The 26,643-nt window shown below is 35.0% G+C and overlaps 1 protein-coding gene across 1 annotated transcript in view; it reads right to left on the bottom strand.

Annotated features, from left to right (window-relative positions):
* Window positions 1-26,643, bottom strand: part of ADGRV1 (adhesion G protein-coupled receptor V1) — a 568,614-nt gene that overhangs the window by 485,029 nt on the left and 56,942 nt on the right. Inside the window, 12 exon segments of the mRNA XM_045497872.1 lie at window positions 3,635-4,008; window positions 6,297-7,040; window positions 7,666-7,883; window positions 8,730-8,856; window positions 13,861-14,127; window positions 15,340-15,463; window positions 16,544-16,707; window positions 17,440-17,620; window positions 18,372-18,557; window positions 18,655-18,781; window positions 22,901-23,124; window positions 25,251-25,427. Coding sequence (XP_045353828.1) covers window positions 3,635-4,008; window positions 6,297-7,040; window positions 7,666-7,883; window positions 8,730-8,856; window positions 13,861-14,127; window positions 15,340-15,463; window positions 16,544-16,707; window positions 17,440-17,620; window positions 18,372-18,557; window positions 18,655-18,781; window positions 22,901-23,124; window positions 25,251-25,427 — 2,913 coding nt within the window.

Raw genomic sequence — 26,643 nt, 5'->3', positions numbered from 1 at the left:
GATTATACTTTCATTTTAACCTTCATATTATTTTATTTCATATGAATCTATGAAAATGTAAAAGCATAACATAACTCATAGAGAAGTCTTTAAGGATCACTATTGCCTTCAACATTTTTGAAGGGATAAGAAAAAAATTAACTTTTCAATGTCACCACAATAACACAATAGAGAAGAATCTACGGAAGTGACAGTGGTTTTTATTTCTAAAAATGAAGCAAATGGCCATAAAATTTAAACCCTGCAGACAATTCCAAGCATAGAATAAACCAGGGGTTCTCACATAATTTTGTTTCATTAATTCCTGAACACTCATAAAAATTCTTAAGAACCCCAAGGAGCTTTTAGCTTATGCTAGTGAAATCTGCTGATATTTACCATTTTACAAATTAAAATTGAAAAGAATTTAAATATTGATATAGTAACTCATTTTAAAATAGCAATAATAAACTCATTACGTGCTAACATAAGCAACGTATTTTATGTGAAACAACTGTATTTTTCAAAACAAAAGAAATTAGTGACAGAGGGGCATTGTTTAAATTTTTGTAAATCTCTTTTAATGTCTAGCTTAATGGAAGACAGCTAGACTCTCATATCTCCTTTTGCAATCAATTTCTCTGTTGCTACTTGTTATTTTGGTTGAAATATATGAAAATATCCATCCTCACACAGATATGTAACTGGGAAAGGAGGAGGATTTAGACAGTCTTGGCAGATAGTTATGGATATTCCTCCTCCACATTATACCAATTTGACAAGTGGTAGTTTCTTAGAGTTGAGCTGCAAATGTAAAATCGTACTCTAGTACATTAGAACCCGTTGATCTACCTGCACTTTGAATTACAACTTCAGCAAGCAATCAATTAGTATTACTGATGATGATAAAAATACTTCATATTACTCCTCAGGAGAAATATGAAAAGATGAAAAAAAGATGAAAAGATGAAAGAATTCTATACTTATAGTCTTAGTAATTTCAGAAACGCAAATTCTATAATATTCCTGAGATTCCAATGTTCTTTTAGACTCAACACTTCCCTTTACTGTCTAAATTTTACTCTTTCCAATATAGATATATTCTATTTCTCTCTCCTTTGGGCTTGGAGAATGTTTTCTTTTTCTTTCCAGAAGTTCTAATAGTATAGGTGTTGTGGCCTACATTGCGAAGTTCTCTCTTCTCCAATTAAAGACTTGACTGGTCCTGTTCAAATTCTGAGATTTCTATGAACAGGCAAAGCTATATAACTAAGTGGGGGCAAACCCACACCAATGCAATCTATCAGTGGGACTTGTAAAACAAGCCAGCATTGAAAACTCCAGCATTGAAAACTCACTATCATAGCCCACAAAGCCAGAAAAACAATCAAAAACTATTCCTCACTTGGGGTAGATTTTTAACATTTATGTATTTTTTTTCCAGTTTGGTTGTTTATGCCAGTTTGGTTGTTTATGTGGCTAACTGAACCTAAATGTGTTTGTTGTTTGAAGTATATGCCTTTTTAGGTCTTAATTATTAGAATACATTTGTAAACTCAACAAAGACGTATTAAGTACCTACTATATTCCATTCTAGGTGTTGGGAGATACAATAATGAACAATAAGACCTTATTACACTCAGGGTTCTTTCATCCGTATGGTGGAAAGGGCTAGCCAATAAATATATGAACTTATAAATAACAAAGGGAATTTAAGAGTGTAATAAATATTATAGAAAAATTAAAACTAGATGAAGGGATGGAGAAAAACTGGTTGGGAGAAGGAAGGGGGGGCTACTTTAAATAAGAAAGTCTTCACTGAGAAAAGGTCTTAAAACTGAGATTTGAATGACTGATTCTGAAGATCTAGAATGGGAGTGTTCCAAATAGAGAGACTACAAAGCCCTGATGCCCAGAGACTGTAATTGAAACAGGCAAGTGTGACTGAAACATACTGATCAAAGAGGAGTCTGACCAACATACTGACCAAGAAGCTAGAGCCATAGGCAGGTGCTGAGTCATAAAAGGAATTAAAGGGAAGCTGATTTTACATGGTACCCTAATGGTTCTCACGGTCTGACGGAAGCCACCTGTCTTTTTAAAAATAGAGATGATGATATTAAAAACACAGGGGGAAAGACAAAGGTTAGAAGTCACAAGACAGATTCAAATTTCAGTTCTTCCCACTGTATCTTAGAAGAAAAAAAAGTAAAACTCATATTTATTTAGTGTTGGTAACTGCCAAGCCTTGAACCAGGTATTTGATCCTGTCTTATTTAATTCAAGTTAGGTTATTTTTTTCAGGTTCTCTAACCCTCAGTTCTTAATCTTATTGGGTGGTGAGAATAATAACTAATATTTGTTGCCACTGTATTATGGATTGTCAGAAAGGCATATCAAAAATTTAACATGTAAAATTCTTTAATGATTGAATATCTATTTAAAACTATTATCATTATAGGGACGCCGGGGTGGCTCAGTCCATTAAGCATCTGACTTCGGCTCAGATCATATCTCACAGTTCACAAGTTCGAGCCCTATGTAGGGCTCTGCACTGACAGCTCAGAGCCTGGAGACTGCTTCAGATTCTGTCTCTCCCTCTCTCTTTGCCCCTTCCCCACTCATGCTCTCTCTCTCTCTCAAAAATAAACATTTAAAAAACATTTTTAAGTATTATCATTATAGATAAACACAATTCTTTTTAAATTACAGATTTGTATGACATTTCTCCTCCTTAGTCTAAGATATTCTGGTATTTCTGGTATAGAAAAAGCCCACTATTTGAAGATCTCTTATGATTATCGCCAAACTAAAGAGCTGAGAAGGGCAGTAAGACACTCCTGAGAGCTAGGCTCCCCAATTTGAGCTAAATTGGGCCTATGACCAGGAGACTGCTTTTCACCTGGTATTAATTCATGGTTTTCTTAATTGCTTCAATTTACAAAAAAGCCCTTCTAAATCTACAAGCATCAACTTGCAAAGGAAAAGACTCTTGTTACTTGGCATCCTTTCATGGGCATGGAGCTGTTGTTGTCACAGTCAACACCTGTGAAGTGGTGTCATGAGATCTCACATTACTGAACAGGAAACCAAGATGATTAGAGATCTTTGAAAACCTGGAAAGAACTGATAAGGACAGTAAAACAGCCTAATGAATTAAAGCTGGCCAAGAAGGGTGCTAAGGAAGGCATTACACCCAACATGGAAGAATGTTGTAACTACTCACAAATACATTTCACACGTGGAAAAAAAAACCTCAAAAAATCATATTTTAATAAAGTTTCAATTACTATTATTCATAGAAGCTTTCAATATGTATTATTTCATTTACCTATGTAGTATCCAAAGAGTAGACAAAGTACATTACATGTGGAGTATTCTGGGCCTTCTGTGAAATACATTAACTTTACAGATAATTGCTCAAGTTTCATTTGTTAATTTATTACTTCTATCAGCTGCTAAAGCTTCTAATTCAAACTGTGAACTTATAAAAGCAAGGACCTTATACTTTACTTTTGCAATCACTTGTTCTAGCATACTTCTGGGCTTAGAGTAGATACTTAAGCACATTTACCAAATGAAAGAAAGTCTACCCCCAAACAAATCTACCTACAGTGAACTTTTAACTCCAAAATCCCCCAAGCGCACTACTTACCTCTGGGATACAAGTTCCTGTGAAACCAAACAAGCCATTGGCGTTGTCACTTTTTTGTATTATTAATCTTGCTGTAGTATTCTCTTCAGAAATGCGAGCTCCTCCATATACAGAGACTAGTTTAAGAATGAATAATTCCTCTCCCTCCTCTTCATTATCATCTCTTGCAGAAATAATGAATGATTTGTTAGTTTCTCCTTGTCTGAACTCCAGATATCCAGAAACAGGATGTAAGTCACTCTTGGCTGGCATAGCATGAAGTTCATAAATTTCTTCAACAGTCAGTTTCCGCTCATAGGACCTCACATCCTGCATCAAACCTGTAAATCTGTCATTGCCATTCATTCCTGCCCCAATCCTCAGCATTCCAGGCCCTGAAATTAGAAGTGGGTTTAAACACTACAATATCCACTACTATCCTGTACCAAATTACAAAGTGTGATTCAGAAAGTGGAACAATTTTGTTAAGAGGTTTTATTAGATAAATAAAATACCTAAAGCAAATATAATCAAATGAAAGCTCTTTTCTGATATGAAAACGGAATCTAATCGCTGGGATGTAAGATATATTACACTAAAGGATATCTTGTACATGTGTGTGTATATATGTGTGTGTATGTGTTTATGTATATGTGAGTGTATACTTATATAGACATTTCTTCCAGAAAATTTTAAAATCTCCTTGCACATCTAAGAATGGAACAATTCAATTCAGTCACAATTTTTTTAACTGTTTCTATTACTGTTGTTTGAGCAAATCAAGGCTTAATCTGTTAGAAATGCATCTTGAGTCAAATAAAGCTGTGAGAATGCAACAAAAGTTTTCACAGACCAAATAGTTTTACACCAATAATTAATGCAAAGGATATACAAAAAAAAGTATTCTTCCCCAGGAACAATATCATATGCAAGTCTTACAGATTTTTTCATGAAAATAACAACATGAAGCTCCAATTATATTACTATGTATCAATAATCATGACTATTTCTTTAAAGCTCTCCCTTTTCGAAAATTCACTAGTTCTTATTTCTTTACTTATTCCCTCTCCAATAACTCAACTAGGATATTTATATAAGATGACAGCTTGGCAGTACTTTGGGAAAAAAGTACAAGTAATACTGTTTATAAAAATCATCAACCAAGGCAGAACCCAGGTAGTTGTTTTAGGGCAGTCACAAGTATCCTGCAATTATTATCTCAATCGCCCCTGCAGCAGTTCTGGACTAACTATATAGTAAAGAGAGTGAAATATCTACAACAGGCAAAGATATGATGAACACTAGAAACAATACTGGGCAAAAGAAGCCAGGCACTCAAGTATACACACTGCTCAATTTGATTTACATAAAAAAAAAAAAAATAGGAGAAGCTACTCTCGTGCTCTCAGAAATGGCAACAGTAGGTGGGCAGGGTGGTGAGTCAGTGACTGCAGAAGGGCTAGGGGGGTTCTGGAATGCTATTTCTTGATCTAGTTAGTTACATGGGTGCTGAAATTAATGAATTTAAAGTTTTAAAACTTCATCTATCTGTACACCATATGGAACATATACTTTTATGTATCTTGAAATACCTAACATATACTATAGTTCATTAATATATTTTAAATATATAAATACTTTGAAATTTTTTTTCCAAATTACAAATTACGGAAACAATCTAAGTTCCTTGCAGTACGCTAAACAGAGAAAAGAAACACCAGCTCTTGATTTCCCCAATCCTTCCCACTCTCATTCTACCACCATGCCATCACCAGATGAATCAGTGGTAACAGACATATGCATATATTCACACAATCAAAAGGGGATTGATTTAATGCTACAGAATGCTGTAAGCATAATCCTTGGAGGTGAAATCAGTAGCGTGTGCATGTTGTTTCTTTTGGGCATCATTTTTTTTTCTACTAGAAAAAAAATACAAGCAGATACCCAATGCAAGGAGGTTCAGAAGGAAAATAGTCTAATAAGCTACAACCATATAAGCTGTGCTCTACTTTCCTACTAATTAAAAAATAATCACATCCTAGGATGGAGGGGCTGGGAAAGAATTGGTGATTATAACGGAAATAACCAGTATTTCTCAAAGAAACAATATATAATCCAGATTGAAGACCACAAAGCCTATTTCTTCAAAGCTCTCCACAGAATTCATCAATTTACCTACTAATGTTATAAACTTCTGTAATTGCGGGGCATTTTAAAGTAATTTTTCTCTTTCAACTCCTCTTTAACCTTACACCCACCACCCTTCACCTCCAGCAATTCACCAAGCAGCAGTTCCCCAAATTCAATAGGCTGTTTCATGTTTCTATACCTCTGCTCTTTTTTCTACCTGGAATCCTCATGCCCCATCCCTCCTACTGCCTATGGGGAGATAAATATTCTGCCTTCATAATTTTTCTTTCATCCCACAATATTGAGGTGATCTGTTTATACATACACATCTCTCTCCCAGAGCCTATTTTAAGTACATCAAGGATAAAGACTTTCCCTGATTCATTTCTGCAACACTCAGTACAGAATTTATGGTTTTGGTAGGCATAGCTTTATTACAGAAATTAAACCAATACACAAGCAGATTTTTAAATACCAGTTGGCCTTTGTAAGAAATCAAAATTTTTAAAAATTCAAAATTCAGTGTCCTAGTCATAAAGATGACACTCACCATCAATAATGGCTTCTCCTTTCAGACTCTTGATTCCTCTGGGCATCGCATTTCCATCAAGGTAGAATTCAATTATACCATCATCCAGGACAATGAGAAGATGAAGCCAAACATTTTCTTCTAAATATTTCGTGACTGTTGTCTTGGCAATATATGTAGCATTGGAACCCAAAGTTTTGTAATGAAGAGAAAGTGTCACATGGGATTCATTTGTTTGAATTTTTACCCCATAGTAGATGCTTCCATTACCATCATCCTTTGCTATAACAAATCCATTTGTATTGGCATCGGGGATTACCCAAGCTGAAAACGTAAAGTTGGCAATTGAGTTGTTCTTGGAAGGATGGTATTTTGGATGAACAGTTCCAAATGCACCCTCTACTCCACTGAAGTACAAAGCATCTGTTCCACTGTGGTGACGCCGCATGTGCGGCTGTAAATGCACAGTGCTGGGGAAAATTCCAACTAGCAAAAAATCTATCATTGGGGGCAAACCATCAGTGAACTCACTGGACAGTATTTCCCAGCCTACTCGTACATCACCAAACACGCCCTGCTGCCTCAAAATGGTAAAATTGGTAATATAAGACATATCGTCTTCTGACAGGACATCTTCTGCAACTTCTCTCTCTAAGCACTCTGGATCCAAGATGAAAATTCCAAAGGGATCATCATTAAATGGAATCATTACTGTCACCTGGAGGTTGGTTCCTGCTAGTTGGCCCCCAGGACCTGGAGATCCACCTGTAATAAGATTGACTTATAATAAATAAGAAATCAAAATCTGAAGTACTTTCCAGTATGAGGTGAAGACAAAAGGAATTTGACTAGCAAACTTCTGGCTAAATAATATAGTCATTAATCACTGAACAACAATGTCACCATATGTTTTTTACCACATTTTCAGAGGTATTTTGGCTCAGAATAATTTCATTAATAACCAAAAAAGCATGAAAAGAGAATATTAACTAGAAAGTTTTAATTCCTGTGCTTAAAACCACAAGTAATGGGGAAACTGATTGTCTAAATTGTTTCAATGGCACAAGACCAAGCTTTAAGCTACCATGAATCTGTACTTCCTAACTTCCATTAATATTTTGTTGGAGATACTCTATTTAGTGAGGAAAAAAATCTATTTAAGTTTAAGAATGAACGTAAGTCTCCATCCATAAAACTTAGCCGAGCCAAGACCACAAAATGAATGTTAAAAATAATGCTTCTATCAAAAAGGGTATTTTTGACATTTAAAGTTGGACAATCAAGATACACTTACTTCTTCATTAATTGTATTTTTGGTACAGCTCGAATTACTTATGTATAAAACATCAAATTTCAGCAATAAAATAAAAAAGGTGGAAAAACACAGCACCTGAAATGTTTACAAGCTTTAAAATATAAAATTCATTGAATTCAGGAATTTTATCTGGAAAAGCATGGAGAATTATTGGTTTGGCTTCTTCACCATCCATAAAATTAACAATCCCTGAAGTTTCATAGAACTCCTGTCCAGGCTGCAAAGCAGAATCATTCTCAAACAGCTGCCAAGCCACAGAAACATTGCCAAAGTGTCCGCGATGCCTCAAAATCCTACGTAACAAATTAAAGAAAATTAATTTTTATGAAAAATATATAAGTAGTGAATTTAACTCCAATGATAGCTTTCTGTGTTATCTCAGCAATAGACTTTTTCTATTTACCATCTTTAATATAAACCAGCCAGCTAATCCTTAGTGAGCACCCATGATTAATCTCACGGTAAGAGAATGGGGCAGAACTTTATTTTTTTATTTTTTTTATTTTTTTTTTTTAACGTTTTATTTATTTTTGAGACAGGGAGAGACAGAGCATGAACAGGGGAGGGTCAGAGAGAGGGAGACACAGAATCTGAAACAGGCTCCAGGCTCTGAGCTGTCAGCCCAGAGCCCGACGCGGGGCTCGAACTCACGGACTGCGAGATCATGACCTGAGCCGAAGTCAGCCGTTTAACCGACTGAGCCACCCAGGTGCCCCGACAGAACTTTAAACAACAAAGAGAAGCCATCTTAAAAGTCATACTCTTCAAAGTACAAACTGAAGGGTAAATTCTAAACCCCATCGAAAAATATTTACAGAAGAACTGCCAAGAGTTCTTCAAAAGCAAAGGATGGGGCGAGGGTAGTCACATATCATTTGAAAGAAGAGTTGCAGAAGACCTTGGATAACTCAAGTCTCTCAGTCCTGATGATGGAAGCTGAGGTGAGAAGGGTACGGATAATAATTTCTGTTCACCAGCTAACGTGTTGTTTTTTGTTTTTTTTAAACAAGTGGCAACAGCATAAACAAAGCTTATCGTTCATTTTGAAATTTTGAAACATTAATAATATTTCAAATTTGTGCATACTTAAACGTTTTATTTTATCCAATTATGATTTTACCTTATTCAAATATGCTTACCAAAATGCATTAGTCTTTCCTTCTTCTACTGCTTTGTCTATGGGCTCCAGAGAAAAAATGCCATTTGGGTCATCATTAGCTTCAATTATCACTGTAGCTATTCCATATTGATATACTACTGTATCACCTAAATTAAAAAAATTAAAATAACAAAGAAGTAGTTAACTTGCTATTAAATTCATATTTTAAAATTAAGGAAAAGTTTATAATGAAGTTCAAATTTCAGCAAGAATTTCCACAATGAAGGTCATAAATAAAAGAGATGCCTAGATAAGTTTAATGTGACTTGTCTTTGTGGAAATGTTTAATTACAGAAGACCTACTTCACTGAAAAACATAGAAGATACTTTTCTTCACAACAGGAATATTGCTTTAGTAGTTTAATTAGAAATCAAAAACACAGCTTTATGTAATTCAAATTTTTGAGGTATATTCTTTCTTTTCATAAAAAGTGTGAGGATTACCCCATAACATAAAAATATTCCTGTTCAGGGGCACCTGGGTGGCTCAGTCGGTTGAGCTTCCGACTTCGGCTCAGGTCATGATCTCATGGTCTGTGAGTTCGAGCCCCACGTCAGGCTCTGTGCTGACAGCTCGGAGCTTGGAGCCTGCTTCAGATTCTGTGTCTCCCTCTCTCTCTCACCCTCCCTCATTCATGCTCTCTCTGTCTCAAAAATAAGTAAACATTAAAAAAATATATTCCTGCTCATATTAATTAGAATGGTCTGAACATTTCCCTTTTTAATATTAAAAATTTTTTATTTTAGAGAGAGTGCATTAACAGGGGAAAGGAGCAGGGTGGAGGGGGGTGGAGAGAGAGGAAGAGAATCTTAAGCAGGCTCCTTGCTCAGTGAGGAGCCGATGAGGGCTCAATCCCACGACCTGGGATCATGACCTGAGCTAAAATCAGGAGTCAGATGCTCAGAATGAGCCACCCAAGGCATCCCTTGGGCATTTCCATTTATTTATATTTATTTTTTTAATATTTATTTTTGGGAGAGACAGAGAATGAAGCCTCGGGGCGGTGGGGGAGGGGTGGGAGGGGGAACGACACAGGATCCGAAGCAAGCTCCACACTGACAGGAGCAAAGCCAATGCAGGGTTCAAACTCACAAACTGTGAGATCATGACCTGAGCCGAAGTCAGACACTCAACTGAACGAACCACCCAGGCGCCCCGTGTATTTCCCTGTAAGTCTCTGTTTTCAGGAAGCAGTTTGCTTCCTGAACAAAGCAATCTTTATGGTGTTGAACTTGATTCCTCTACTCCAATTCCATCCAAAGTGTGTCAGCACTGTTATTGCCAATAACATTCTCATTATTTCCCAGAGATCTAAAGCTCTTTTCTGTTCCTGCTATTCCCAAAGCAAGCAAAATCCTCCTTATCTTTACACTTATTACTCCTCAGGACCCGGCTCAAGCGACACATCTTCCAGGAATTCTTCCTTGAATTCCAAAGTTAAGGTAAGAGAACTTCCACCATGTTCCTACAGCACTTCCCACTTTGTCAGTGTATCATAACAATCATAGCATTAATTTAGTACACACACCCACACACACATACAATTCTACTGTGAGCTCCTTGGACAAATACCTCAAAATATCGAATCATAAAAATCTAGGAAAAACAAAAATAATAAAATCTAATTTTGGCAGGATACTGATGCCATGTGCATTTGTCATACAACATATCACACGTGGTACTAAAAACTCATTCCGTCCCTCCACAGGGAGAACTGACAGTATTTAACAAGGGCTCTGAGCATGGCCACATCCTTTGATTCAATAATTCAATCTCGGGCTATATACTGTGAACAGTAACTATCAGGGACAAATATCCATTGCCAACACTAGGTCCTGTTAGAGATGCTACCCATCCAGCCCTCCTACCGTTGATCCCTTCAGGGCTCGATGTGTTGACATCATAAAAGAGGAGAGAAGAGTGGAAGAGAAAGAACTAAGAGGAGATGTAAAAGCACAAATTATGTCATCCAAGTCTTCATAGCTAAAGTCACTACGTCCTCAGATGCCATGACATCTGGGAAAATATTGAAAACAAATGCAGTGGCAGTATACCTCAGGCCAGTCATCCAGTGACACCGCTTCCTCTTACTTGTTCTCTCTCCAAATATCAAAATATATTTCCCCAATGATACATTTTACAAAATAAACACAGTCATTTCCTTGCATAGTCATGTTACATTCTCTATGTAAGAGGTTTGGATGTTTTGGGGCACCTGGATGGCTCAGTCGGTTGAGCATCTGACTCTTGACTCTGGCTTAGCTCATGATCTGAGGGTTATGGTATCGAGCCCCATGTTGGGCTCTGTGCTAAGCATGGAGCCTGCTTAAGAATCTCCCTCTCTCTCTCTCTCTCACTCTCTCTCTCTCTCTCTCCCACTCCCCCATCCCTCCCTCTGCCCTTCCCCCACTTATGTGTGCATGTGTGCTCTCTCTAAACTTAAAAAAGAATAAAAAATTAAAAAGAGGTTTAGCTATTTTGATCCACCATAATCATAGTGACATTTTGTTCCTGACAATAGTTAAACCCCAGTGACATTTTGACCCCAAAGATTTTGGGGATACAATAATTTTCCACAAAATGACACCGAATTAATAAATGGAATTAAGAACTTATTTCTACAGCAAACTATTAAGACCATGTCATTTCTTCATCACGACAGCAAAACTTTTTCACTTTTACATCACCAAGATTATTTTTATCTATAGCAATTTCTTTCATTTAAATTTTAGGACAATTAATCAAAATGTTTCTGGTCTACATAATACCTGATTAATAATTGTGGGGGTTTTCTGTAACTGTAAAATTTATTTTGTGGACATTACTCTACAAAGTTAATTTTTTCCTCATAAGATAAGAATTTTTCATTTTTACTTTTTTGATTTTCTTATTAAGCTGTGTGGAAAACAAGAAGGGAAACAGGAAGAGAGACACAACTGAAGAGAGATAAAGATAGGGAAAATGACAGAGAAACACAGCATAAACAAAAAGTGATCTCTTTCTTTTCCTTTTCTTCTTTCTGAGTATTTCAGTCCAAAAGACACAAGGTAAAGCACAAGGCAGGTATTCACAGTAAGGGCAGACGGTTATGGCACAACAGTGACCGGAGGCCATCTCCACAGAAGAAAACCTTGGTGTTAGATGTTGGAACCTGAGTGGAGTGGGAAGGCATCCACACAGGGAATTGGCCTAACATAGGAAGCTAGAACCCTAGAGGGGTAAGAAAGGTAACCTCCTTGTGTAAGGAGGATAAAAGAAGCAATGGGGAAAAGTGGTTACAGAGGGAATTAATCAAATAAGTAAATATATTAATGATAACAGCTTCTAAATTTAACAGTATCAGAGAAAGAAGGGACAAATACGGAAGGAAAGAAACCTGGAAGCTTATAACAAATCACTGAAATAGAAATAGAAATATTGGTATGAACTAATGGTTTTCACATAGTTGGATACAGAATTACAGATAGACAAGTGCATGTGTATGTATATAGAAACAGATACATAAATACATGCCTAATTTCTGTACACAAACAGGGCCGAGGAGGAACATACGCTGAGAACAAATATGCCCACCTAATGCCCAGATTCTGGTTTCTAAAAAACATCCTTCACTGAAAGAAACCAGGCTTCTTGGAGAAATGACGAATTTCAGGGTTGTCACAGGAAAAGTATAAGATGAGTTTATAACAGCTTGCTGTGCCAGGAAGTAAGAAAATGCTCACAGAATAATATGGAACATGTCAAAAAGACAAAAAAGTCATCTCAAATAGGCTACCATTAGCCAGATCTGGGAAAATCTGACCACCAAAACAAATAATGACAGTGAAATATAACCCACTGTATTAAAATAAAATCATGAGTCAATACTGATATATAGATCAGTGAAAAAAAATGAAAGTTTGGTGAGTTACAGGATATTTACTAAAGTGTGTTCCCCACAAAAATATTTATTAATTACAAAGAAAAAAGTACAGTAGAGAAGCCTGGCAGTCACCACCTAAATTATGGTCAAAGTAAACACTGCCATCAAGGGACAAAAAACAAAATCATGTGTCAACTGAAGAGATGGTTAAGAACACAGTATAACTTCCATGAAATTCCTGTTAACGATGTAAAACCTGAAACTAGTAATGGGGAAATATCAAACAAACCCAAAATGGGCGATGATCTACAAAATAACTAGCCTGTAATTTCTATATTATAACGGTCATAAAAGTCAAGGAAAGACTGAGGAGAACTATTCCAAATTGAAGAGATTAAAGAGACAGGACAACTAAAATCAATGCATGATTTATGAAAGGATCATTTTGCTAGAAAGGACATTATTGGGACAACTGGAGAAATCTGAATGGGGTCTGAGGCAATGACTACGTTGATGTTATATTAATGGTTATACTACATTATGGTTATATTGTGGTTATGTAAGAGAGTGCCCTTGTTTGTAGAAAAAATGCACTAATGTATTCAGGGGTGATGGAGTATCCTATCTTCAACTTATTCTCAAAAGATTCATAAAAAACTAGCTCTTTGTACACTTAAAAGAATAAATGTAGAAACAAGCTATAGCCTCACCAATTGACTAAAGGTGATATCAGGACCCAAACAGTGGGGTCCAAACATCCTGCTTCATTTATGGTATAGAGAAGAAGAAAGAGCCTATCTTTTCCTTCTTGCAAAGTATCATTCATCATGGCTATACCTTCAGAGAATTATCAAACAGCCAGTTGTATTCAGCCATCTACAGACTGCAGCTTCCTGGCCAGTATGTCCAACACCATGCTAGAATGGCAAGGGGTTACAGATACTGATTCCCTAAGCCCTTGGGTTACTAAACAAGGCTGAGGGTAGCTTTAACTAGAAGATTTCTATTCCTTACATAGTATCACAATTTTATACATGTGCCACATTGTGAAAAAAATTAAAAATAATGCCACAGAGTATACCAGGCACATGAAGATTCAACGCGTATATTCTTCATTCTTTCCCTCAAAAAAGCAATAAAAGAAACAATTCTGCTCTTGAATAGTCATAGATGACAGTTACGTACTTAATGTCATCTTGATAAAGGTACTGAAACAACAGATCCGCCATAAAAATATAATTTATTTACCTGTTGAATTAAAGAGGATTATATAAAAAGACTCATCTGTTTCTGGGATATCATCTTCATTAATGAAGACAGATATCCTCTGCTTCCTATTTCCAACCGCAAAAACGAGCGCTTCTCCCTTTTCAACAGGAACAAAGTCTCCCTCTCTTGCGGTAGCCTTCCCATCCATGGTAGCATATTGGACAGTGCAGGCAACATCCACAGATCCATTTCTGAGAACGGTAAAGTTAGCAGTCTCACCTTCCTGAACTCTCACCACACGAGGTTCTGAAATATTTATGAAGAAAAGAAGGAACATGTGAGCTTTTCTGATCCCATCTACATATCTTCAAATCACTTTGTTTCTCCCTGCCCAAACAAGAACTGTCCTCCATTGTATCTTTGCTTAAAGATTCAACTCTATTGCCAAGTCCTACATGAAGCCTCTTCTGATTACTTCTAGGTTAGTAACCTTCCCCTTGTCTTCATTCCTACAGAATTCATGGTCTTCAACTCTCAAGCTGTCAGTAAATTACATGCTGAATCCTCTGCCTACTGTTTCATATACCTCATATCCAAATTCAGATTGTAAGTTCCTTGAGAATAAGCCCAGCTATCTTATGTTCTATTTTTGCCACAGCAATTAGCAGAAGGCTGAACACAGGACTAATTCATTATGTACATGTTATCTGAATGTTAAGAATAGTAATCAATAAAATTCAAGAGCTTTAAAAGATTCCTGCAGTTATAAATTGAATGGCTTGCAAAAAAAGGTTTAAGAATTAGACACCAATTAAGCTCACAAATCAAACTAAAAAAGGTCAACTGCAGAGAACAAACCAATGGTTCCAGGAGGCAGAGTGGGAAGGTAGGGATTGGGGATAAAATAGGTGATGGGGATTAAGGAGTGCCCTTGTCACAATGAGCATGGGGTGTTGTATCGAAGTTTTGAATTACTATATTGTATACCTGAAAGTAATATCACACTGTACGTTACCTATGCTGGAATTAAAATTACAATGAAAACTAAAAACTGTCTAGAGTCCCCAAAGAGACTTCTAAAGAAAATTAAAATGCAAAAAATAGGGAATCCTTAATTTACAGATCCAATAAAGATTAGTTATTACAGTAAGTGAGCATCCATTAGGCAAATAATACCCAGACCCTGAACTGGCTACATTGTGTACTGGAAGAAGTTTCGTGAAGTGCTCTTTACAGCACAAAGGCAAAAGAAATACCTTGGAATCTGAAGGCAGAGGGAGAACAAAGCTAGTAAAAACAGTACTTGTTTTATTTCTTTTTCCTTCCGACAACCTTTAAAAACATTTCTTAAAATATCAAACAGATTAAATAATGATCATTCAAACAAATCAAGAAATCATATTTAAATAAGCATCAGTTGTGTTTTATTGAAAATGTTCAGTTAAAAACGTTACTGAAAACATACCTATCTACTGTTTAAAAAGATGTAAAGTCACTCAAAAAAGACAGAAATACCACCTGCAAAATAAATGGGGTCATCATTTCTTCTAATCCTCAGAGTTGCAGTAGTTCTATTTCCTATTTTAGCTCCTCCAGTGGCATTAAGTAGAGTAATGGTGAATTCCTCCATTTCCTCTGGAATCTTGTGGGAAATGTTATACATGTTATAAGTCAGGTGATTTGCACAAACAATTCTATACTACAGTCCTAAATTATGTTTTATCTTTTAAAAAATGACTCTATTATGGCAGTACTAACATTCACTGCCATTTGAGGCAGAAGCACCCTAATGATTCAAGTAGGATTCAGACCCAAAAAAACATTTTAATATGCATTTCATCCAAACAGCCATTTTATTCTAACTCATAAAATTTAACAGAAATCCAGTTATTTTGTTTTATATATGCTAAAAATATAAATACTACACAGCTCACATTATTTCTATAAGAAGATATGTGTCGTTTACCAAAAAAAAAAAAAGCCAGAAAAATAACTTTTGGATGCATTTAGAACAGAGGTCATAATAGTAACAAGAGTGTGGGTAGCTCTCAAAGGCCTCTCACAAACCTTACTGAAGCTTCACCCATAAAGACCTCATTCCCATGTCCTACCAAGATGAGATTCCCTACCATCTCTGAGTCTATATAAATCCATAGGTGAACACCCTTTCTCTTTCATTTCATCCATGCAAGCTAGTGTTCTCTGCATCCTAAAATGGAAGCATGTTGGAAGTCTTTCTCTCAAGGAACAAGCCTGAGGGAAAGTAAACAGGCTTCGTGACTGTTTAAAGCACAGCTCAGTTCAGAAAAGTCCACTCCCATTGTTACTAAGTTCTTTCTCTTCACTACCAATAACATGAGCACCACTCTGGGTCCATGATCCATCTGGTCCTTTGTTCCGATTCTGAGAATGCACCAAGAGCATACTTAATAGATGGTACACCCTTGTCTTCAAAGGCCCAAAGCACAAGCGGCACATTTAACCTCAACCTAACCTCGACACCTGTGCATGTTACTGGCAACCGTGAGTTCTAAGAGTTAAAAATGCCTTCAGGGAAACAAAAAGTATTTCTCTTTTGGTGTCTATTCAGACATTATCATGCCTGCATTCTTTTTGACATATCTTCATGACAAGATGTATTGCCAGATGATTAATTATTAAATAAAAACTAATTATTAAGCAATGACAACACATAAAGAGAGTTAATATATGCAACATTTACCTCATCTGGGAGGGAATAAATGGTGATATTTTTCGAAAATTCCTGATCTCCAAAGAAAATAGTCCCTTGGACAGGAAACACATCTTGTGTAAAGTCTGGACAAACCACCCATGATACACTAACAACACCAAAGATGCCTCGATTTCTTACTACATCATAAACAGCTGTGAAATACAAAGGTGTATAATATACATGAATATATATTGAACAATTATAAAATAAGTAAAGAAACTGCTTAAAAAACAAAAGTAAATATAAGACCTCTTTTTAATAGAAGCCAATCATTTGCTTACATGGGTTCAAAGTATGTATCTAAATGTGGTAACCTAGTTTTCTTTCTGCAGGTATAAAATTTGTACAATAAATGGACTTGATCTTATTTACCACAGTTCAGGGATTTAAAAGTCATTCACCACAGGGAACAAAATGGTGATTAATCAGGTTCACCTATCATAAAGTTCTAAAAGGATATTTGCTAAAGCTGCTAGAGGAAGCTGTACACTCAAAAGTAATTTTTTCACCTACACAGACGCTGCTCTAAAAATAAGCTCCTTCTTATTTAATGCCACTGCACTTAGCTCCCAAGCACTAATTCTCAGTTTTAAAGTCTCTCCTATTTGAATCCTATCGTTCAGATTCTACCACATGTGGTTAACTGAAATCAAAATATAACTGAGACCATCATTATCATTACATCATTATCATTACAATGCTAAGGTAAGAAATAAAAATAGGAATCCTAAACGTCATTTTTAAAAACACCAATGTCTGCACCACATGTAATTTTAAGGCAGATGGACAAGTAAAAATAACTATTTGCTAAAGAAATAAAATAAAAAGTGGTTAATTTCCTCTTTAGTAAACAATACTAGAATATGAGAAGCAGATCAAATTACCACTATAGGTATCGTCTCCTTTACTTTCATTGATCATAACAATTAGATCATCAGAAACAAACTCTATAATCCCATGAGGATCGTCGTTTTTTAGAATCGTTATGTTGACAACCGTGGCACTTCCCAACTTGCTTTCCCGTTCACCATGGCTGCTGAGGACCACCCAGTAGTGTTCATCCAACTAAAGTGAACATGTCAAATTAGGAAAGATATAAAGTTCAAATCTTCAAAGCAAATAAAATACAGATAATCAGGAATACTACTACTACCTTTTTTTCAGAAACATACCACTCACTGAGAAAACAAAAGAGCTAATATTATTTCTAAAACAATTGTTTAACATTCTCCTGTCGGGTAAGGGAGACATCAGATATAAAAGTACATATTATCCAAAAAGAGAAAAGAGAAGCCATGAGACTATACTGAAACAGTAAGAAGACTTGGACATATCACTGATGATCTAGTCATTTAAACTAGCACATGTAAATAAAATAAAATTAATTTCAAAGCTACATACACACTGGTGTGCAAACATGCTGGAACAATATGTGGTTCCATTAATACAAAACTTAACTTTATTTCCTTTAAAAATGTGATTTTACAGAAACACTTCAAACCCATATCACTACACGTTCAAACAGGTTACATACAATAAGGCTTAACATAAGTAAACTTATGAAAACCGATCACTGAAAGTTTCAGATCATTTGGTATTTCTTTATGTAGGACAAACATGCAATTCAAAGTTGAATGAATCTTCTTTTGCTTTTTAAACTTGTTTTTCTTTTCTTTTCCAAACATAAATACTTCTCAATCTTTTCTTGCTCACTTCCATTCCTCTATCTCCTTGTCAATGTTCAAAATATCTACACTCATAATGTACTAGATACTATCAGCTTTCCACAAAAGCACAAGAAAAAAAAATCCTGTACCTCCGGTATCCCATCCAATCTTGATAACAATGTGATTACGATCTCTCGTTCCCCAGGTTTAAATTCTAGCACCCCTGTGTTTCCGTAGAATTCATTGCTATCTCTCGGCTCTACTCGGTAGTGTAGAAACTGCTTAACCAGAGCTCCCCTGGATCGGGTGATATGGAGCTCTACAGATTCCCCTTCCTTAAAAAAAATGAAAATCCACAAAAGTTCAAATCCATCAAGACTGTTCTCCTCGAGTTGTGAGTACAGAATAGATGGAAGTTTCTCTAATACTTACTTTTATAACATAGGGTCCTCTAGATGTAGGAGAAAATTCAAAAACTCCCCCAGGATCATCATTTTCCAAAATAATTAGGTCACGGCTAGTATATCCAGATTTTAGCACTTGATTTTCCACACTGACCCTGTAAAAGGCAAAGGGGAGAAAAAGGCATCCGCCACCTATAATCTTACTTCTCAATTTTGTAGCCTTACTTATAATATTTACAACACTTTCAGAAAATGAATATGAATGTTACTAGGAGTTAAACTGAATTTAAGTGTATTAAAATCACTTAGGATCAAAATAGTTTTACTCATAACATTTATGGAAGAATTTCTATTTCTGAATTCTTTATATCTTTCATATTTGACTGAAATCGCATGTTGCCTAAGTACACCAAAAATACAGTAATCAAAGGCAATAAATATATTTTTATAAAGTACCAAATCTAGAAATTTGTTCACAGTTTTAGAAAAATTTAATTTGTAACATGTAGTTAGAAAATATATTTAAATAAAATTGTTTTGACTTTACATACACTTGAATTTTTTTTTTAAATAACTCATGACATTAGATTATACTAACTAAATAAAAGTTGGGTAACTGCATGGACTAAAGCAAACCACACAGATAAAAAATAAATGAAATTATGATTAGATTTTAGAAATATTTTGTGACCTTTCATATGGTTCTATTCACTTCAATTTTAGCCTCATAATTTTTTGTTATTATATAAGAAAATATAGGACATACACCAAAAAATATGGAATAGAATGGAACTGAGATGTATGACTTGGTAAACAATTCCAATACATCTCTCAAAAGAACATATTTAAAACCAGATTATTTTTTTCATTTCTGGTTTTTATGCTCAATGTGTAATTAGAATGATCAAAGGGACTGGGAGGCAGGGCTCTGGGGGTTTAAAAGCCAGCATACTCTGAGAATTCTCAATCCTGCAATCTGCTCTAAACCTTCCCAAATGTCACTGTCTGCTAAACCAAAAAGTACTCATGATCAGACCTCAAAATTACAATGAAGCCACAATTAATATGTAGAAAAGACAGCTCACTTCCTACGTAAAAGAGAATCAGAATTAACATCCTTCTCTAGCTTTTGGATATCAGACAACCAACACCTAGCATACTCATGGCCACAGAAGAGACAGTCCAAATAATAGGACAGCTATTTGTTATATTGTTAATGCAGTCATATGATTTTCATAACAAATCTGCCCATATTTCATACACGCTCCTCTTACCATTAGAAAATGAAACTACACACAAAACATGCACAGGCATCAAGCAAAATTTCTCAAGACCTGTGGTCATGCAGAACCACGCAGAACCACAGCCTTGTCCAAAACAATGGCTGGAAAAGCAAAAGGTTGAAAAACCAAAACCAAAAACAAAAAACAAAAAAAAAAAAAAACCAGTCATTATTTTTTCACTTACCCAAAAAACACGACAAACCTTTTGGTTTCTACCCTGTCAACACAGAAAGAAGTATGGGACGGACGAAAAAGGAGACAGAGACACCATTTGCCAAAATCTCACTAATACTGCTAGGAATTTGAATGACAGAGTAAAAATAAAGCTCAAGAAAGCCTTTCATTTTTCCCCCATGAGCCAGTAATGTACACTTTATGGGAATTCTGCACATTGGTTTCTTTGCTATTGACAAATGCTAGCAAGAGGTTCAGCAGTTCCCACTTGGGAAGGATGACCCCATGGCCAGCCAGCATGTCAACACCCATTGAAGACATTCCTTTCCAGGCCTGCTCCAAGGCGCGGAGGCCTGCCAAGCACTGTGCATGCTCACAGACCGCAGCAGCTGAGCAAATCTCATTCAGCCTGACTTATAATTACTTAGTAGCTTTAATGAGGTTTTTAAAAAAACAAAAATCTTTGTCCTCAGATCTAAAGCCAACTGTTCTTTGAAAAAATTAAAACTCTATAAGCAAAGAAATACATACCTTTCCCATTTGCATAGAAATATATTCAAGAAGCCATAAGACAGCAGTTTGTCTTTTAATTTTGACAACTATTACTTACAAAGAACTTAGTATCAGGAAATCTAAACACTTTCAAATATACAATGTATTGCATTTTCAAACAGCCTCAAAAAACACATGTCAACATGTACAACACAAGGGCTTCATTTTTAAAGTCAAATAACATTGTAAAAATGGGGTTATACACCACATATACAAAAAGTTTTCTGAAATAAATTGGAAAAATAATTTCTTTTTCTGATTTGGGGAAAACTAAACAGTAAAATATTTTTTACCTGATAAGATATTGAAAGCATCATAAGCTGTTTAACTCCAGAGCAACTTTTATCTGTACTACAGAGAACTTGTATTTGAATTTGACTTTAGAGAAAGTGTATAATGTACCACAATAAAGTGTTAATTATTTTTGTTGCACTATTATATCATAATAATACTACCATTCATTCTTTCATTTTAGTTTTGTTAAAAATTTGCAAAAGTGAGATGGAGGTTTTGGTAAAATATATTATTTCCAATCAAAGATTTTATTCTCATATTTATTTAATTAAATATGTCTTAGAACACTCAAAGGTACTTTGCTCATTCTTGTTCACGCACAACTAATACAAGTAAGCACTAGTTGCTAATTGAATTAAAACATTTTAATATAAAATTGAAATAATTTCCTGTATTTGAAAAGAGAGGAACTAATAATTCCTGAAATTCTCTACTCCATGATTTGTACTTCTTGTGTATTGTTTTTGCCAATGGGAGACAGAGAAATAAACACATAAAAATTATATTTAATTAAAGGTTTATATTATAAAGTTAAAATTGACTATTTTGATGGAATTATAGTCACTATAAACTTTCAGAGATGAAATTTAAATCATTCTTTAAACATTTGGCCAAAGTGGAAACTCATTAACAATTTCTATGAACTGCTATATGTCTGGTTTATAACTGCTGTTCATTTTCTTTCAGTTTATTTTTGAAGACTGTCTATTGATTTAAGAAGTACTCAAACCTAACTAAGAGAAAAAGAATTAAGTGAAAAAATCATTTTCAGTTTTCATTTACATTATTTTTCACTGATTTTCTTGAGTCATTTGAAACACCTTTCCATAAGATTTAATGTGAAATACGTATTTAAAACATAAGTCATTTGGACAGTGTGAGTGTTGCATTTGGTTTTTGCTTTTTTGTTTGTTCACTTTGTTGTTGTTTTGTTACTTTTCACGTAAAAAAGTACACATAAAACGGTTATGAAAACAAAATGCATAGCAGACATTCTGTAAATTTATTCCATACATTCTTATTTTTCCTCAACATAAAAATAAAGAAAAGCTACTAATCAGGTTTATGGAATATGTTTATGCAAAATACCTACAAAGGAAAACCTAATGGTAAAATATAGAGGATCAGGGCTTCCATAAAATAATGATTACTATTTCACTCCTGATTCATGTAATATAAGATAATGCCAATTAAATTTATCTGTGAATTTTGTTTATAAAATATGAATTTTACAAAGCCCTCCAATCACACTAACCCCCTCTAATATGTATCAACTTTAATATAGGGAATTACAGTACATAAGATTGATCTTGATTTTTTTTAATTAACTGACATCAGTTAAATACAGTATTCTTTTTCATTTTTGGAGATTTTTTGAATTGCTTAAAAAAATTCTCTTTAGGAGACTGTAATATTTTCCTAATACCAATTATCCACTGAGAAATATTAAGTAAATTCTCATTATTACAGAAGAATACCTCTTAAATTTGTACTTTTGATTCTCTAAAAATATAAATACTATTTAGCGTTCACATTCTATGCTAAAAGAGAATTTCATTATATAAAGATTAACGCTTTCTTTTTACTCACTCAAAATAAAGCTCTAATCCTCTACCCTGTTGAAAATGAAGCCAACAGAGCTGTTTGCTTAACCCAACATTTTAGATTTGTTGCTGCCTACTTTTTTAATATAGCAACATATTACCTATGCTTGTGATGTATCTGATACCTTTCATAAATATTCCCTGTAATGTTTCCTCATAATGAATAGCAGGGTAAAAGTTCACTATGTCATAACACTCATAGTTACCATCAACAAAAAACAAAACGTCAGAAGAGGAGCAAAATGTTATCCACTCAGTTTTTTCTTTTTACTTTATATGGAGGAAATAATTAAAAAATTATTTCAGAGACCTTGAACATATAACATATACATGTTACTAGATAAACATAAACTAAACGGGTTATTACCTGTCTAGAGAAAGTGTTACCGTCTCATTCATTTCCGGTGTATCATCAGCTTTGACCGTAATGTTGATTGTTGTGTCACTTTGCCCAGATAAAAACACAACAGAGCCATTAAAGGGACCTATATCGTCCAGGGTCACTGCTTTTGAATTAAAGCCAGAGGGCTTCAAACTCCAATAGACAGTAGCCTGGCCATCAGTTCCATCTCGATGTAAGGGAATGTAGACCTTATACAAAGAAAAAAAATGGAACAATTTCTTCTGAAACATATGCTAACAAATTATATAAGCTTTCAGTTAGGGCATGCACATGTTATTATGTGAATTATGAATATATGCATTCTGCATAGAGAAGCCAACTATTAGATGACATTAAAAATACAACTGAACAAGCCTTCTGTTTAAGCATAAAAATAATTTTAGATATAGCTAATTCTTATTAGTATTTGCTAATCAAATTTATCTACGAAATTGCTCCCACCCAAAAGTATCCCTAACCTGGGATTTGTCTTAATAAAAAGAAAAATATTTTAAAAGTCAAAAAATCATGAAAAACAGAACAATCTGCCTGAAGAATACATTTCCACTGCAGTTTCTCTGAAAAAAGAATTAACGTAATATCACAATATAAACTGAAAAATGAGCTTTTGTAAGTAAAACTAGAAAATTATGTGAGAGGCATCCTAAAATGATGAGGGCAAAAATACAAAGTAATACCATAAATAAATGTTTCTAACCCACACAATAAATGCAGTAGAAACAAAATCAGATACTCAAATCATAATTCTGGGTTACTCTGGACAAGTTACTTAACCTCCCTGACCTCAATTTCCACAAGTGAAATGAAGCTAGAGTTTCCCTATTTTGTAAGTTTGTGGAGAGGATTAGAGTGCCTCTCCATTGTAGGATCTAAATAAAGGATATTATAATAATTCTGAAACAAATTATATTTGGTAGTTTTAAGTGTAGTATATTTTTCAAATATACATAATAAAAGGATAAATTATAGATAATGATAAAGTTTTTTCAAATAAAGAATATAAATGAATACTTAATGGTAGATATGCCATTTTTTAAGCCCCTAAAAAAGGTACTTTCTTTGTTCTTTGCTTTTTTAATACATCTCATCTTGAAAAATGGAAGATATTTTCCTTACTAACCATTCTGCTAATTTGACTAGCAATAGTCAGGGCTGGAGACTAGGGAGCAAAATAAGATATTTAGGAAAGACAAAAAAAATTAACAGAGGGCTGAGCCTTTTAATCACCCTGAAGAATGGGTGTGGCCTGGGCTACAGATGAAACACAGAGAAACAGAACCAAGGGAAATTTCCACCCTTTCTGTTTCCCAGAAGGAGAAGAATTCAGGTTCGTAGAGCCCAAAATTTTCCCTCAAAACTTACTTCTCTCAAGGGAAAAATATGAAATGGTACAATGACAGATGAATGAAAGAAAGCAATCCACTCTTTAATTTTTTTTTTTTTTTTTTTTAGTTTTTAGAAGGAAACAGAGTATTAAGAAAAAATATAAAAAATCACAACCATCTTAAAAAATTAGCTTCTCTGCCTATTTATAGAATGAAATATACAAACAAAGGAAGTTGCAGACACCCCATTTTGACATGAGGCTTTGATAACAAAAACAGTTATCTTCTTTTCTGATCTGAACCCCAAACTACTTTAAATCAAACAGAAGTGTGAGAGACTTGGAAAGGGTCTCAGGGATAGACTGTGACTCAGAAAATGGTAAAGCTGAAGGTTAGAGCCATCCCTGGATAGATGGCAGGAAAATTCAATTAGGGTAGGGAGCAGGTAGGGATGCTGAATATATGAGTATGCTTTTGTGTGTGTGCGCATACACAAAAATTTGCCCATATATATAATATAAAATTCCTAGGATTTCGCATTCCACTACTTTACCATCATCACTTCCATCACCAAGCAGAGAACCCAAGGCAGCCACCCCAGTCCTGCCCCAGGAGGCAAGCATAAGGAATGCTAAGAAATGGAACAGGCCAAGGATACCTGAGGTACACATGACTTGGCAACAAAAAAATATATTTGGCTATCACTCTGTCAAATGTCATAGCACTACCTAAAAGTAGCCACGTCAAAATACTCAATTCTGGCCATGAGCGATTAATTCTAATTTTATTTTTTCAAATATGGCAAAAGATGATGGAAAATCACATCCTCACCAGTTATTTATATCAAATGACATATTGAAGACTTGCTGTAAATGTTGGTGCTTTTCAAGATCTGTTGCTTTTGTATGTTAATACTAAAAAAGAAAAATAGTGTCTGTGCATTATCTCAAGACTCATTAGGCTCCATCAATTAGAATAAGCCTACTTACCACTTCAGCAGCAGAATCTTCTGGTTCATGCAAAATGATTGGAAGGTTGCTAATGAAGCCAATTTCTCCATTTGCAATGTCCGGAGTAACCGCTAAAGAAATATTTTGGATTTTCCCAAATCTAGGACTTATAGGTGGGATTGGGGGAATTATGTTCACCAACTCCACAGTTTCCAACTATAATAAACAAAGAAACAAACACAATGAAAAATTTTAAAGAACAGAAATTTTTAAATTGAAAAAAAAAAAAAGTCATAATAGCAAGGGGTACCAAAGTAAATACGGCTAAAGTTCACAAATAAACTTGGCAATTTCACCTCCTCTTTCATTCACCATCCTATTTCAATCTCCTGCACTGGCTTCTTGGGCTCTTTTTGCTCTTCAGTTATTATTCCCCAAGGTTCTTCCTAAGCCCTTTATCTTATAATTTCATACACTCTCCTTAAAAATCCCTAGATCTCTCCTTCAAATTCTAAATCTTTATAATCAACTGTCACAGGACATCATCTAAATGTCACACAGACACCTTATAGACAGAATGTCCAAAATAGAAATCAGTATCTCTGTTCCATGTCCCGTCACCACTAACATCACCAACACTGCCATCTTCTTTACCTCCTTATCACTTATACCCAACTATCTTGACTTTAAAGCCAAAAAGAGTTGCCCATATCTCATTCTTCTCTTCCACTCACCACACCTCCAATCAGTCACCCACTCCCCCTTCCCTGACAGAGAAAATTCAGTATCAGAAGATCATTCAGAACTCCAAATGTAACTTAACATGTCTTTCTGTTCAAAGAAAAACAGCCTACGTATAACACAAATTATCCCTGTATGTACTTAATGAACATGGCCACTAGAATAACTTTCATGGTGTTCTTCTCATCTAGAATGGCCTCTCATCATCTCACAAGTCCAAAGTGTACCTACTCTTAAACACCAGTTAAATCTCCCTCTCTTTCCAGAAGATTTCCTGGTATCTACAGTCATCTTTATTCTATCTCTTTCTGAATTTCTACTATTAACCTCACTGAACTTAGAACTTTATCATAAATTTCACATGTTTCTTGCTCATCATTTTATGCACTCCAGACTTTTACTTTCCAGCAAAGTCCTTGTGAGTCTGTGGTCTTCTCAGCCTTTTCCCAGCCATGACATAGACCCAAAACTGCAGCTGAGACACAGTAAATGTTTGTCGACTCATCCCTCCAACACAAGATGAGCTCTATAGGAATCTTGGTATGTTACAAACCTTCAACATCTTAATATTCTAACTTTCCAAAATTCAGCTGATCAACCCATGCAGTGTTCACTTGAGAAGTATAGGAACAGACAATCACTACAAGACTGGAAAAATCATAGAGATTTTAAGTTGAAAAGCAATTTTGAA

This window comes from Leopardus geoffroyi, chromosome A1 (assembly GCF_018350155.1).
Source record: "Leopardus geoffroyi isolate Oge1 chromosome A1, O.geoffroyi_Oge1_pat1.0, whole genome shotgun sequence".
NCBI lineage: Eukaryota > Metazoa > Chordata > Mammalia > Carnivora > Felidae > Leopardus > Leopardus geoffroyi.
The sequence above is the reverse complement of the archived record's forward strand: the minus strand, read 5'-3'. Positions and strand labels throughout refer to the sequence as shown.